Here is a 12,445-nt window from a genome sequence, read left to right as displayed (position 1 = left end):
GCTCTGATCCCCTTCTTACTGTGTGTTTTTGGGCGCAGCTCCTCCAGGATTCTTGGGAGCTGCTTTCCCTGGGAAAAAGTTTATAAGAGGACTGTTAGTGGAATGAACCACAGCCACAGAGCTACACTTGGGTTCATGGCCACCACTGATGCTCACCGTGTCTGTGCTGGTTTGAATCTGTTGTGTACTCCATAAGAGACCATGTTCTTTATTTTGTTGAGATGTATTCACATAACATACAGTCCTTCAAAGTGTACAATCAGTTGTTCATAGTATCATCATATACTTGTGCATTCATCACCACAATCTTCGAACATTTTCATTACTCCAAAAAATAGAATAAAAATTAGAGTAAAAAAGAACATCCAAAACATTCTATTCTCCTCCTCCCCCATTGTTCATTTACTTTTTTCCACACATTCATTGTTTTTTTAACTTTATCAAAAAATTAAAAAACAAACAATAAAAAAAACATTTCAAACAAAAGCAAAACAAAGGAGTAAGAAAAACAAATAACCTAAAATAACTATATTGCTTCCAACATGTTCCTACCCTACCCAAAGAAAATAAACAGACTAGAATCCAACAAAGGAATGAGAAAAACAAATAACCTAAAATAACTACATTTCTGCGAACTTGTTTCTACCATACCCCGCCAGGAATTAACAAACCATAGTCGTTCCTGAGCATTCCCATAACATTAAGTTTACTCTCTGTAACTTATCTGTTATTAGATAATCGTTCCTCCTTCACTTTGCTGTCTTTTGCTAGGTCCCCTACATTCTACAATATAAACCATTTATTTTACATTTTTCACAGTGTTCACATTGGTGGTAATGTATAATATCCTTCTTTTTGTGCCTGGCTTATTTTGCTCAGCATTATGTCTTCAGGGTTCATCCATGTTGTCATATGTTTCATGACATCGTTCCTTCTTACTGCCGCTTAGTATTCCATCGTGTGTATATACCACATGTTGTTTATCCACTCATCTGTTGAAAGACATTTGGATTGTTTCTGTCTTTTGGCAATTTTGAGTAATGCTGCTATGAACATCAGTGTGCAGATATCTGTTCATGTCACTGCTTTCAGATCAAGTAGCTCTGTCATCGATTTCTCAGGATTTTCCAGATATGAAATCGTATCATCTGCAAATAGTGACAGTTTTACTTCTTCCTTTCCAACTTGGATGCCTTTTATTTCTTTGTCTTGCTGGATTGCTCTGGCTAGCACTTCTAGCACAATGTTGAATAACAGTGGTGACAGTGGGCATCGTTGTCTCATTCCTAATCTTGGAAAGGTTTTCAGTCTCTCGCCATTGAGTACTATGTAGGCTGCATTCTTTAAAGCAGTCTTGTGGGGGCAGACCTGCTGTTGGTGGGATCTTTTGAGTAGGTTGTTTCCATGGACATATGACCCACCCAATAGTGGGTGGGATCTTTTGATTAGACTAAGATTAGTTAAGACCCTGGCCATTCAAGATGGGTCTTAACTAGTTTACTGGTGTCATCTGTGAGAGGATAAAACACAGAAACATTTTGAATAGAGCTGACACAGACAGAGAGGCTTAGAGAGAACATGCCCAGAGGCATTTTGGAGATAGACGTTGAAACCAGAACCAAGAGATGCTAAGCTAAGAGATGAACCCCAGGGTTTGCCCCGGAGAAGCTAGCTGAGAACCCACAGATACTTAAGGAGAAAGTCATTGGAATCAGAAGCTGAAAGCAATGCAACCTGGGAGCAAAGGAACCAGCAGATGCCAGCCATGTGCTCTCTCACCTGACAGAGGTGTTCTGGATGCCATCAATCTTTCCTTCAGAGAAGCAGCTTAGCAAACCAGAGCAGCCTCCTTCCTTTATTACCTGTTTTAGTTTCCCCTCCCTTCTGGCTGAAACCTTTTCTGGTCAGAGTGGCTCACCTGACTGAGTGACCCAGAGCCTCATAGGGGTCTGAGCCCCTGATCACCAGGCTGTACTCAGGCCACTGCTGCCCGTGACCTTGTGCCATCACAGCCGGGCAAGCAGATCACCCAGTGCCAAGCATATTCTCCCCACTGTGCAACCGCAGTGCCGTCTCTGTCAGATGAGCTGTGTCAGTCGCCCCCTAGGATGGTGACTCCTCTTCTTGCTTGTTGGTTCTTCAGCCAGAGGGGCACAGGTACCTGTGGCAGCCACAGCTCCAAGTTCACTGGGACCCTTGCTGTGTCCTCTGGTGGGAGTGTCCAACCCTTTGGGAACAGGACTTCTGAATTTCTGGGACTGGCGGCACAAATTCCCTGAGGTGGTCACCAGGAGTGATGGTAAACAGGGCCACTCAGACATCTACTTTTGGCTCCTGGACCCATGTAGTCTTCCTGTAAGGAGCCCAGCACTGTGTGGTGGTCACTGATGTAGAGCGTGGAGGATGGCATCCCACCCTCACGGGCTGTCTCCTCTGGTCTGGTGCCTCAGCAGTGCCTTCAGCAGGCTCGTCCGTCACTGTCAGGCCAGCAGCTTTGAGGATTGCAGTTTGTGGTGGGACCATCAAACCCCACAGTCACTCCTTTGCTGTTGAGTGTGTCCCCTGGTCTGATGAAATGTTTTGCGGGATCCTCTAAGTCCTCAGTGTGCTGGCTGAGGCTCTGAGGGCAGGAATACATGTCAGTTCCTATAGGAATGAGGGGCTGCCCCTCCCAGGGTGGAATGGGTCCAGGGTGGTCATTGCCGTAGAAAGGCTAGTTGGTCTCCCTGAAGGGTGGTGCCATATAGGGGCTCAGCAGTGGCCTCCATTGCTAGCATTTTAGACCTTTGGTGGTGGTAGTAGCTAAAACAGCCTGGGTGACCAGGAGCCCAGTCTTCTGCTGTGTTAAGGTGTTATTTGCTTAGAAGAAACCATAGGCAAGTATCTGCAGGACCTTGTATTAGGCAGTGGATTCTTACATATGATGCCAAAAGCATGAGCAACAACAGAAATAGATGAATCAGGCTCTGTCGATAGTAAAAGCTTTTGTGCATCAAATGATATTACCCGGAAAGTGAAATGACAACCAACAGAATGGGAGAGAATATTTGGAAACCATGTATCTGATAAGGGCTTAATATCCAGGACACATAAAGAGCTTGTACAACTCAACAACGAAAAGACAAACCAATTAAAAAAAGAATGGGCAAAGGACTTGAATAGGCATTTCTCCAAAGAAGATATACAGATGGCCAATTTAGCACATGAAAAGGTGCTCAATATCATGAGCCATTAGGGAAATGCAAATCGAAACCACAGTGAGATACTACCTCACACCCACTAGAATGGCTATTGTTAAAAAATGGAAAATAAGTGCTGGTAAGGATGCAAAGAATAGGAACATTTGTTCATTGTTGGTGGGAATATAAAATGATGTAGCCACTGTGGAAAACAGTTTGGCAGTTCCTTGAAAAGTTAAACACAGAAGTCCATGTGACCCGGCAATCCCACTTCTAGGTATGTACCTGAAATAATTGAAAGCAGGGGCTTGAACAGATATTAGCACACCAGTGTTCATAGCAGCATAATTCACAATTGCCAAAAGGTGGAAGCAACCCAGGTATTCATCAGCCGATGAATGGGTAAACAAAATGTGGCCTATAAACACAATAAAATATTATTCAGCCATATGGAACAAAATGCTGACACATGTGACAACATGGATCAACCTTGAAGACTTCATGTTGAGTGAAATAAGCCAGACACAAAGGGACAGATGTTTATGATTTCACATATATGAAATGGCTAGACTTTGCAAATTCATAGAGATAGAAAGTAGACTACAAGTTACCAGGGGTGGGGAGCAGTGAGAATTCAGTCAGTGCATACAGGGTACAGGGTTTCTGGGGTGATGGGAAAGTTCTAGCAATGGATGGTGGTGAAGACAGCACAACACTGTGGAAACGATGAGTCCCACTGAATTGAATGCTTGGGGATGAGAACGATCATGTTGGATCCATATTTCCACAATTAAAGAAGAGTCTAAAGAGACAATAACAGTTAAGTGCAACACATGATCCTGCACTGAACCTAATTATGGAGGAGAAAAGGCCCAAAAACAACATTATTGGACATATGAAAAAAATCTGAAATATTGACTGTAAACTTTATATCAGTGTTAAATTTCTTAACTTGATAACTGCACTTAATAAGGTGGTTGTATAAGTGAATATCCTTGTTTTCAGGAAAAGTATATTGAAATATTTAGTTGTTCAAAGTGCGTGATATATACAACCTACTCTCAGATGTTTAGAATATAGACAGATAACACAGATAGCTAGAAGGATATGGGAAATGTGGCAAAGTGTTAAAAGTTGTTGGATCTGGTTTTCTGGGTGGGGAGTATGTTGGAATTCTTGGTATGGATTTTGTATTTCTGTAACTGTCCTGTAAATCTGAAGTAATTTCAAAATAAAAAACGTATTAAAAAGTTAAGGATGATATGGAGAAAAAATAAAGGTGTTATTTGCATTTTTCTTATGGCTGAGGTTGAGCATCTTTTCATACGGTTACAAGCCATTTACATTTCTTTCTCTGTGAACTGTCAATTCCTATTTCTGTAGGGTTGTTATCTTTTTCATTTCTATTTTTAGAGGCTCTTTATATATTAGGTATGTTAACTTGCTGTGATGTTAATTGCACATATTTTCCCGAGTTCCTCTTTTCCTTTTTCCTTTGCTCATGGTGTTTTTTTTCCCATGTAAAATTTGTTTTTTAAATGCAATTAGATTTTTTCAATCTTTTTTCTTGTTTTTGTATTTTGAGTCATGGGAAAGTTTTCCCTACTCCCAGGGCATGAGGAATTCACTCATTTTTTTTCTTCTAGTTATTGTATAGCCTTATTTTTTACATTTAAATTTTGGATTCATTGGGGCGTTATCATGGCATATGGTATAAGGAATGAATCTAATTTTTCAATACGTTTGTCCAGTTACCTCATCTCAACTTGTAAAAAGTGCATTTTTTCCCCACCTGATTTGAGATGTTGCTTTTATTTCCTATGCAATTGGTCTGTTTCTAGACTTTCAATTCTATTTATGGGTCTGTCGGTTCATGTCCTTAAAATAAAACTTAGTTATTGAAGCTTTTTATGTGTTTTCATATCTGGTAGAGCTAGCTGTCCCTCTGTTTCTTTTTTAGAGTTTTCCTATTTATTCTTATTTGTTTGTTCTTCCCGGTGAACTTCTTAATCACTTTGTCTAGTTCCAAAGACGTATTCTCAACCATTCAAGTCCGTTTTTCTGCCTTTTAGGAGTTAAAACACTCACAGGTTTTGGACATTTCTTACACCTGATATAACTTTAACTTGACATTGTGGATTACTTTGTAAGGTTTTATGCTCTTGTTCTCTTTCAGTCTTGGGGGTCCTTAGGATGAAATTTCCCATTTATGGTTTCCGTCATGATTTTTGCAATAGGAAAACCTCCTGTGACACGCATGTTGGAGGTTTTCTACATCTGGCTTGTACCTGGAAGAGGGCCCCAACTGGGCAAGGTCTGGAATCAGTCTAGAAGCCTATTTAAGTGTCACTACCTTTCCCTGGTTGCTCGGGGACTGCAGCCAGCCTAGCATAACCCCTGGGTTCCTACTGTTGCTCTTGGAGACCCATTGTTGTCCTGTCTGTTTTCCTTAATAGGTTGATGTTTTGTTACCGTGGGAAGGCAGGAGAAGAGGATATAACTCTGGGAGACGGGCTCTTGAGACTCAGCTTGCTGGGGACAGGGGGTGGTGGTGGTGGTGTGTGTGTGTGTACCCGAAACACCAATACTTCAGGAGAGGACTCAAAACTCAGAGAAGCTGCCTCTACGAGAATCTCTAAAAGATAAGGCCAATAACAGAAATCCAACCAGATTTCACACTACCACAATTGGGTCTGCTCGAGAGGGGCTCCGACCTGCTTCTCTTGTAAAGAGGTATCTCTTTCTTACACACACACATTCACACACGTTCTCCAAGGGGTCCCTGAGACATGGTATTTGGTAAATTAATGGTAAAATTTGTGCTGATCTCTCCTGTGTTTTTGGCCTTTTGCTTAGTACCTGACACAGAAACATAAAATGAATGAAGAGACTAGAAGATCTCATTTTTGTAGCTATAAACTTTTACTTATGACACAAAGCTCGCCTTCTTTCTTTGTCAGTATCAAGTCCTTTCATTAATCATTTTGCATTTGTTTCTTCAGCTTCCTCATGCAAACCTCTTCTCCCCCCACCAATCAGTGGTTGCTTTACAGACTGGAGGGGGCAATGCCAGAGACATAAATGCTAGAAAACAAGCTGCACAGCATTGTGGGGAAGAAAGGACAAAGTGTGCTGTTCTCTCGGTGCTGATTGTCTGTGTGTGACTGTTGTGCAGATGGAGTTGTATACGCCTGGGGCCACAATGGGTATAGCCAGCTTGGGTGTGGGTCAACCAACCCGGGCTTCGCTCCCATCCAGATCTGCACCAATCTCTTGAACAAGCAAGTGGTGGAAGTAGCATGTGGCTCTCATCATTCGATGGCTCTGACAGCTGATGGAGAGGTAAGTGCCTGGCTTTTATTTTTTTAAAGACCATACATGCACTTGGTATGGTTTGAGCATAGTAGCACTAGATATGTAGCTAAAAGCATTGTGGAATGGGCTCTTTCTCTACCGCAACCTGTTATGTGATCAGGAGCACTCTTTTTTTTTTTTTTTAATTTTTTTTTTTTAATTATTTCTTCCAACTTCTTCTTTTCTTTCTTTTTTTAAAATTCAGTTTTATTGAGATATATTCACATATCATACAGTCATCCGTGGTGTACAGTCAACTGTTCACAGTACCATTTTTTGTGCATTCATCACCCCAATCTATTTTTTTGAACATTTTCCTTATACCAGAAAAAGTAAAATAAGAATAAAAAATAAAAGTAAAAAAGAGCACCCAAATCATCCCCCCCTCCCACCCTATTTTGCATTTAGTTTTCATCCCCATTTTTCACTCATCCTTCCGTATGCTGGATAAAGGGAGTGTGATCCACAAGGCTTTCACAATCACACTGTCACCCCTTGTAAGCTACATAGTTATACAATTGTCTTCAAGAGTCAAAGCAACTGGGTTGCAGTTTGATAGTTTCAGATATTTACTTCTAGCTATTCCAGTACATTAAAACCTAAAAAAGGGTTATCTATGTATAGTACATAAGAGGGCCCGCCCAAGTGACCACTTGACCCCATTTGAAGTCTCTTAGCCACTGAAACTTTATTTTGTTTCATTTCGCATCCCCCTTTTGGTCAAGAAGATGTTCTCAATCCCACAATGCTGGGTCCAGATTCCTTCCCGGAAGTCATATCCAGCGTTGCCAGGGAGATTTACACTCCTGGGAGTCAGATCCCACCTGGGGGGCGGGGGTGGCAGTGAGTTCTCCCACCCAGATGGCTTAGCTGGAGAGAGGGGGCTACATCTGAGCAACAAAGAGGTACTCAAGGGGAGACTCCTAGGCACAATTATAAGCAGGTTTAGCCTCTCCTTTGCAGTAATGAACTCCATAAGGGCAAGCCCCAAGGCAGAGGGCTTGGCACATCAAACCATCAGTCCTCAATGTTTGTGAGGACATCAGCAACAGTCCAGGTGAGGAAGCCCAACACTTCTGTATTTCCCCCCAGCTCTTCAGGGGGCCCTGCATATATATTTTTATTCTCTGCCAAAATTACTTTGGGATGTGTCGCTATTTCACACTAACCTGTATAAACCTACCAGGTCTCACTTCCTATTCAGAGTTCCATGTTATTATGGTGTTTGAACAAATTGTATGAGTTAAATTGTTTAGGAAATACAGATCCTGCACCAACTAAACATCTCTTCCCTTCGTCTCACAAGTTGAAGTTTTAAAACACAGGGACCACTCTTGATGACTGTAGAATTCAACCTTAATGTGGTAGCGTCTCGGACTCTTTGGTGAGACAGTGTTCTGTACTTTGGTTTTCTTGGTGATGCCATCCCTTCAGGTCTGTTTTGTTTTTCAGTAGATGTAAAGACGTAAGAAAATAACGTCACAACATTCTAGTTGGCGCCTCCACCACCGGTTTCACCCTGCCCTCCATGCTTAACAGGTCACTCATCCTATTGCTTTTGCCTTCCTGCCCTTTGTGTCATTCTGTGCCTCTCCACCTCCACAGCCTTAGATCAAACCTTGTCATCTCCTGCCTGAACTATTGCCATAGTCTCTTTCCCCCATAGTTTTTATTTTTCTTTTGTAATGCGATTTTCTTGAGCTGTATTTTTTAGTGCAATTTTCTTGAGGTGTATTCACACATCATGCAATCCATCCAAAGTGGATGAGTGGCTCACAGTATCATCACATAGTTGTGTATTCATCGTCACAGTCAGTTTTAGAACATTTTCATTATACCACACACACAAAAGAGAAAACCCAAAATATTCCATATCCACTCTCCCCCTATTATTGACCCCATAGTTTTTTTTTTAATGCAATTTTGTTGAGATGTAGTCACACAAAGTATACAATTCACAAAGATATAGTCACTAGTTCACAGTATCATCACATATTTGGGCCTTTATCACCACGATCAATTTTAGAACATTTTCATTATACCATGAAAAAAAAAAGAAAACCTCAAGCATTCGATAGCCTTTATCCCCTCTTATCATTGACCCCATATCTTTTACTAGGTCTGCTTGTCCGGTGTTACTTCTCTGTCCCCCCATGATTTCTAAAACACAAATCAGATCATATCACTCCCCTTTTCGGCATCCTTTGATGGTGTTACAGTGATCTTACTAAGTTTGACAGCATGCAGACTAGAAGACCAAAGAAGATCAGAAGGAACAAGTGACTTGCCCACGGTTTCATGGCTGGGATGTGCCCGAGCCAGGCCTATGGGCCTTATGTCTTGGAATCTACTCATTCCTAGTCCACTTCTTGTTTAATGGAACCACAGTCCCCATTTTTAAATAAAAGGCAGCTGTACAAGGTAGCTTGAAATATTTGGGAAAAAGTGCCAGAAGAAAGATCATTGAAATTAGACGAAACTCACTAATCTTACAGGCTGAATTCCTGGTTTATTGTAACGTTAAGCGTGTGCAACGGTGGATAATTGTTCTCAGTGTTTTCATTGGTACACGAGACAGTCCCCTAACACACTTTCAGGACGTGGTGCAGGTTATTTCCTTTGTGCCTGTGCAGTGGCCCTGCAGCATGTATTCCTGTAAGGAATCGGCTGCAGGCTTTACTGTTGCTTGCTTTTGGGCAGCGTCAGGCATGTTAACTGAGGTAGAAGTGCTGACAGAGGAAGGAGAGAAGAATTAACTCTGGAAGCCAGAACTCAGGAGGTGTGAGGGCCACTTGCGGCAACAACTGACGGGTGGGGGCGGTCCTTAGAAATCCTTCTAGTGCTGTAAGAAGTTATTTTCTCTACTGCCAGCTACCTCCTCCTCCCCGCCCCCGCCCCGCCCAAGTTTTCTCTGGCCACACTCCTGTTTTGTAGGTAGGTAGGTAGTTAACTTGGAGTAAGTATTTCATCTTTGTTGCTAGTTTTGAACTTTGAACTAACTAGAGACCTATCTGTGTCCCTCTCCCTTAGAAATCTTTGACTTTCAGGTTATGGCAGAAAACAGGCCAAAGTAAGCACAGGATGCAACCAAGAAGGAGGTGAGCTATTGAAGTTGAGAGAGAGACAGACAGCAAAGCAGAACTCAGAAAAGCCTGCAAGGCTGGTGTCCTTTCTATAGGGGCAGGTCTCTCCTTAGCACTTGTGAGCATTACCATGTTTTGACATGCAGCGACGATGGATTATTGTAATTGTAATGGTCCTGAATTATTAAGGACTAGTAAGACAGGGAAAAGCATTCTATGGCTTAGAAAGATTTCCATGAAAAACAATGAATATTTGTGCCCAAATAATTAAGCAGATGTTTCACATCACCAATACTTTTGTGGTAGATACCTCATTTCCTATTTTTTTTTAAATTTTTTTTTTTAATCATCATTTTATTGAGATATATTCACATACCACACAGTCATACAAACAAATTGTACTTTCGATTGTTTACAGTACCATTACATAGTTGTACATTCATCACCTAAATCAATCCCTGACACCTTCATTATCACACACACAAAAATAACAAGAATAATAATTAGAGTGAAAAAGAGCAATTGAAGTAAAAAAGAACACTGGGTACCTTTATCTGTTTGTTTGCTTCCCCTACTTTTCTACACATCCATCCATAAACTAGACAAAGTGGAGTTTGGTCCTTATGGCATTCCCAATCCCATTGTCACCCCTCATAAGCTACATTTTTATACAACTGTCTTCGAGATTCATGGGTTCTGGGTTGTAGTTTAATAGTTTCAGGTATCCACCACCAGCTACCCCAATTCTTTTTTTTTTTTTTTTTTTCTTTAATCATCATTTTATTGAGAGATATTCACATACCACGCAGTCATACAAAACAAATCGTACTTTCGATTGTTTACAGTACCATTACATAGTTGTACATTCATCACCTAAATCAATCCCTGACACCTTCATTAGCACACACACAAAAATAACAAGAATAATAATTAGAGTGAAAAAGAGCAATTGAAGTAAAAAAGAACACTGGGTACCTTTGTCTGTTTGTTTCCTTCCCCTACTTTTCTACACATCCATCCATAAACTAGACAAAGTGGAGTTTGGTCCTTATGGCTTTCCCATTCCCATTGTCACCCCTCATAAGCTACATTTTTATACAACTGTCTTCGAGATTCATGGGTTCTGGGTTGTAGTTTGATAGTTTCAGGTATCCACCACCAGCTACCCCAATTCTTTAGAACCTAAAAAGGGTTGTCTAAATTGTGCGTAAGGGTACCCACCAGAGTGACCTCTCGGCTCCTTTTGGAATCTCTCTGCCACTGAAGCTTATTTCATTTCCTTTCACATCCCCCTTTTGGTCAAGAAGATGTTCTCCGTCCCACGATGCCAGGTCTACATTCTTCCCCGGGAGTCATATTCCACGTTGCCAGGGAGATTCACTCCCCTGAGTGTCTGATCCCACGTAGTGGGGAGGGCAGTGATTTCACCTTTCAAGTTGGCTTAGCTGGAGAGAGAGGGCCACATCTGAGCAACAGAGGCATTCGGGAGGAGGCTCTTAGGCACAATTATAGGGAGGCCTAGCCTCTCCTTTGCAGCAACAGTCTTCCCAAGGGCAAATCCTGTGGTAGAGGGCTCAGCCCATCAAACCACCAGTCCCCTATGTCTGTGGTCATGTTAGCAACCATCGAGGTGGGGCAGCCCAGTACCCCTGCATTCTCCACAGGCTCCTCAAGGGGGCTCTGCATATTTTTTTCCTTGCTTTTTTTTTTTTTTTAACTCTTTTTTTTAACCTCATTTCCTATTAATGCCAGATTTAAAATAAAAATTTAAAAACTGCCTTATTTATCAAGGCAAGCTGGCATCATGGTTAAGGGCACAGCCAGATTGCTTCGGTTCGAATTCTACTTCTCCTTACTACTCGTGGAACCCCAAGCAAGTCATATAACCTCTCTTGTGTTTCGGTTTCTGTAACGTAAAACAGGTGACAGCAGAACCTACCCTGGGGTTCCCTTACAGGATTTTCCAGTGAGGATTAAATTGGGTAATGTGCAAAGCGTGTAGAACTATTGAGCACACGTAAGTCCTCCCGACACAGGTTTATTTTTATTTTACAATTATTGTGCTTTGGAGGTATTTTATTTTTATTTTTCTGTTTCCTGTCTCTTGTGTAGGTGTTTGCTTGGGGCTATAACAACTGTGGCCAGGTGGGGTCAGGATCTACAGCAAGTCAGCCTACGCCTCGAAAAGTCACAAACTGCTTACAGGTTAAGAAGGTGGTCGGCATTGCCTGTGGCCAGACGTCGTCCATGGCTGTTTTGGACAACGGGGAGGTGAGTCCTCTCTCCACTCGCCTTCCCCTTCCTCCTTTGACTTGGAGGAAATGCCAGTCTCCTTATAAGGCACGTGGGCGGAAGGAGGAGGGCTTCCTTTTAGTAGCTCTTTTGGTCCCCACGTGGCTGAGGGATAGCCAGAGGCTATGTCTGCTTAACAGGCTGAAGTTGTAAAATTCCAGGATTTATCTGCAAGTGAATATTCCAGTGTGTCTCAGTTTTATTTTTTCACAAGTTCCATATAGTCTAATGCTTAGAGGTTTTTGTTTGCAAATGTAAAGGATTTGATACCCTCTTTTTCTCCTCATGAAAATGTCATCCGTGCACTAAAGTAAACAGATGATGTTTATAAACAGTCAAGAACTCTGATGGGCAAGAAGGCTTTTTAGGACCACTCACCTACATCCTTGTTCGCAAGAGGAAGCAACTTGCAAAAGCAGAATTTTTTGTCCTAATTGTTATTAGCTGTTTTTGAAACCCACCCTTTAGTGACCCTCTTGGGTGGCCACCTTTGATCTGATAGTCCTTTCTATGAAACGATTTCTGGGTGCAACATCT

At 41.8% G+C, this 12,445-nt stretch overlaps 1 protein-coding gene across 5 annotated transcripts in view; it reads left to right on the top strand.

The window, feature by feature from the left end:
- The window catches only part of RCBTB1 (RCC1 and BTB domain containing protein 1), a 61,470-nt gene that overhangs the window by 26,123 nt on the left and 22,902 nt on the right, over positions 1-12,445 (top strand). For all 5 annotated transcript variants that reach the window (XR_005211091.1, XM_037800024.1, XM_037800023.1 and 2 more), the window contains 2 exons: positions 6,355-6,521; positions 11,729-11,887. Coding sequence is in view for 4 of the 5 variants with exons in the window: in XM_037800024.1 (XP_037655952.1) it covers positions 6,355-6,521; positions 11,729-11,887 (326 nt within the window). In the remaining variant the exon portion in view is untranslated. The remainder of the gene's footprint in view (positions 1-6,354; positions 6,522-11,728; positions 11,888-12,445) is intronic.

The sequence above is a fragment of the Choloepus didactylus genome, chromosome 12 (assembly GCF_015220235.1).
Source record: "Choloepus didactylus isolate mChoDid1 chromosome 12, mChoDid1.pri, whole genome shotgun sequence".
Taxonomy (NCBI): domain Eukaryota; kingdom Metazoa; phylum Chordata; class Mammalia; order Pilosa; family Megalonychidae; genus Choloepus; species Choloepus didactylus.
Note: the sequence above shows the minus strand (reverse complement) of the source record. Positions and strands in the feature narration are given on the sequence as shown.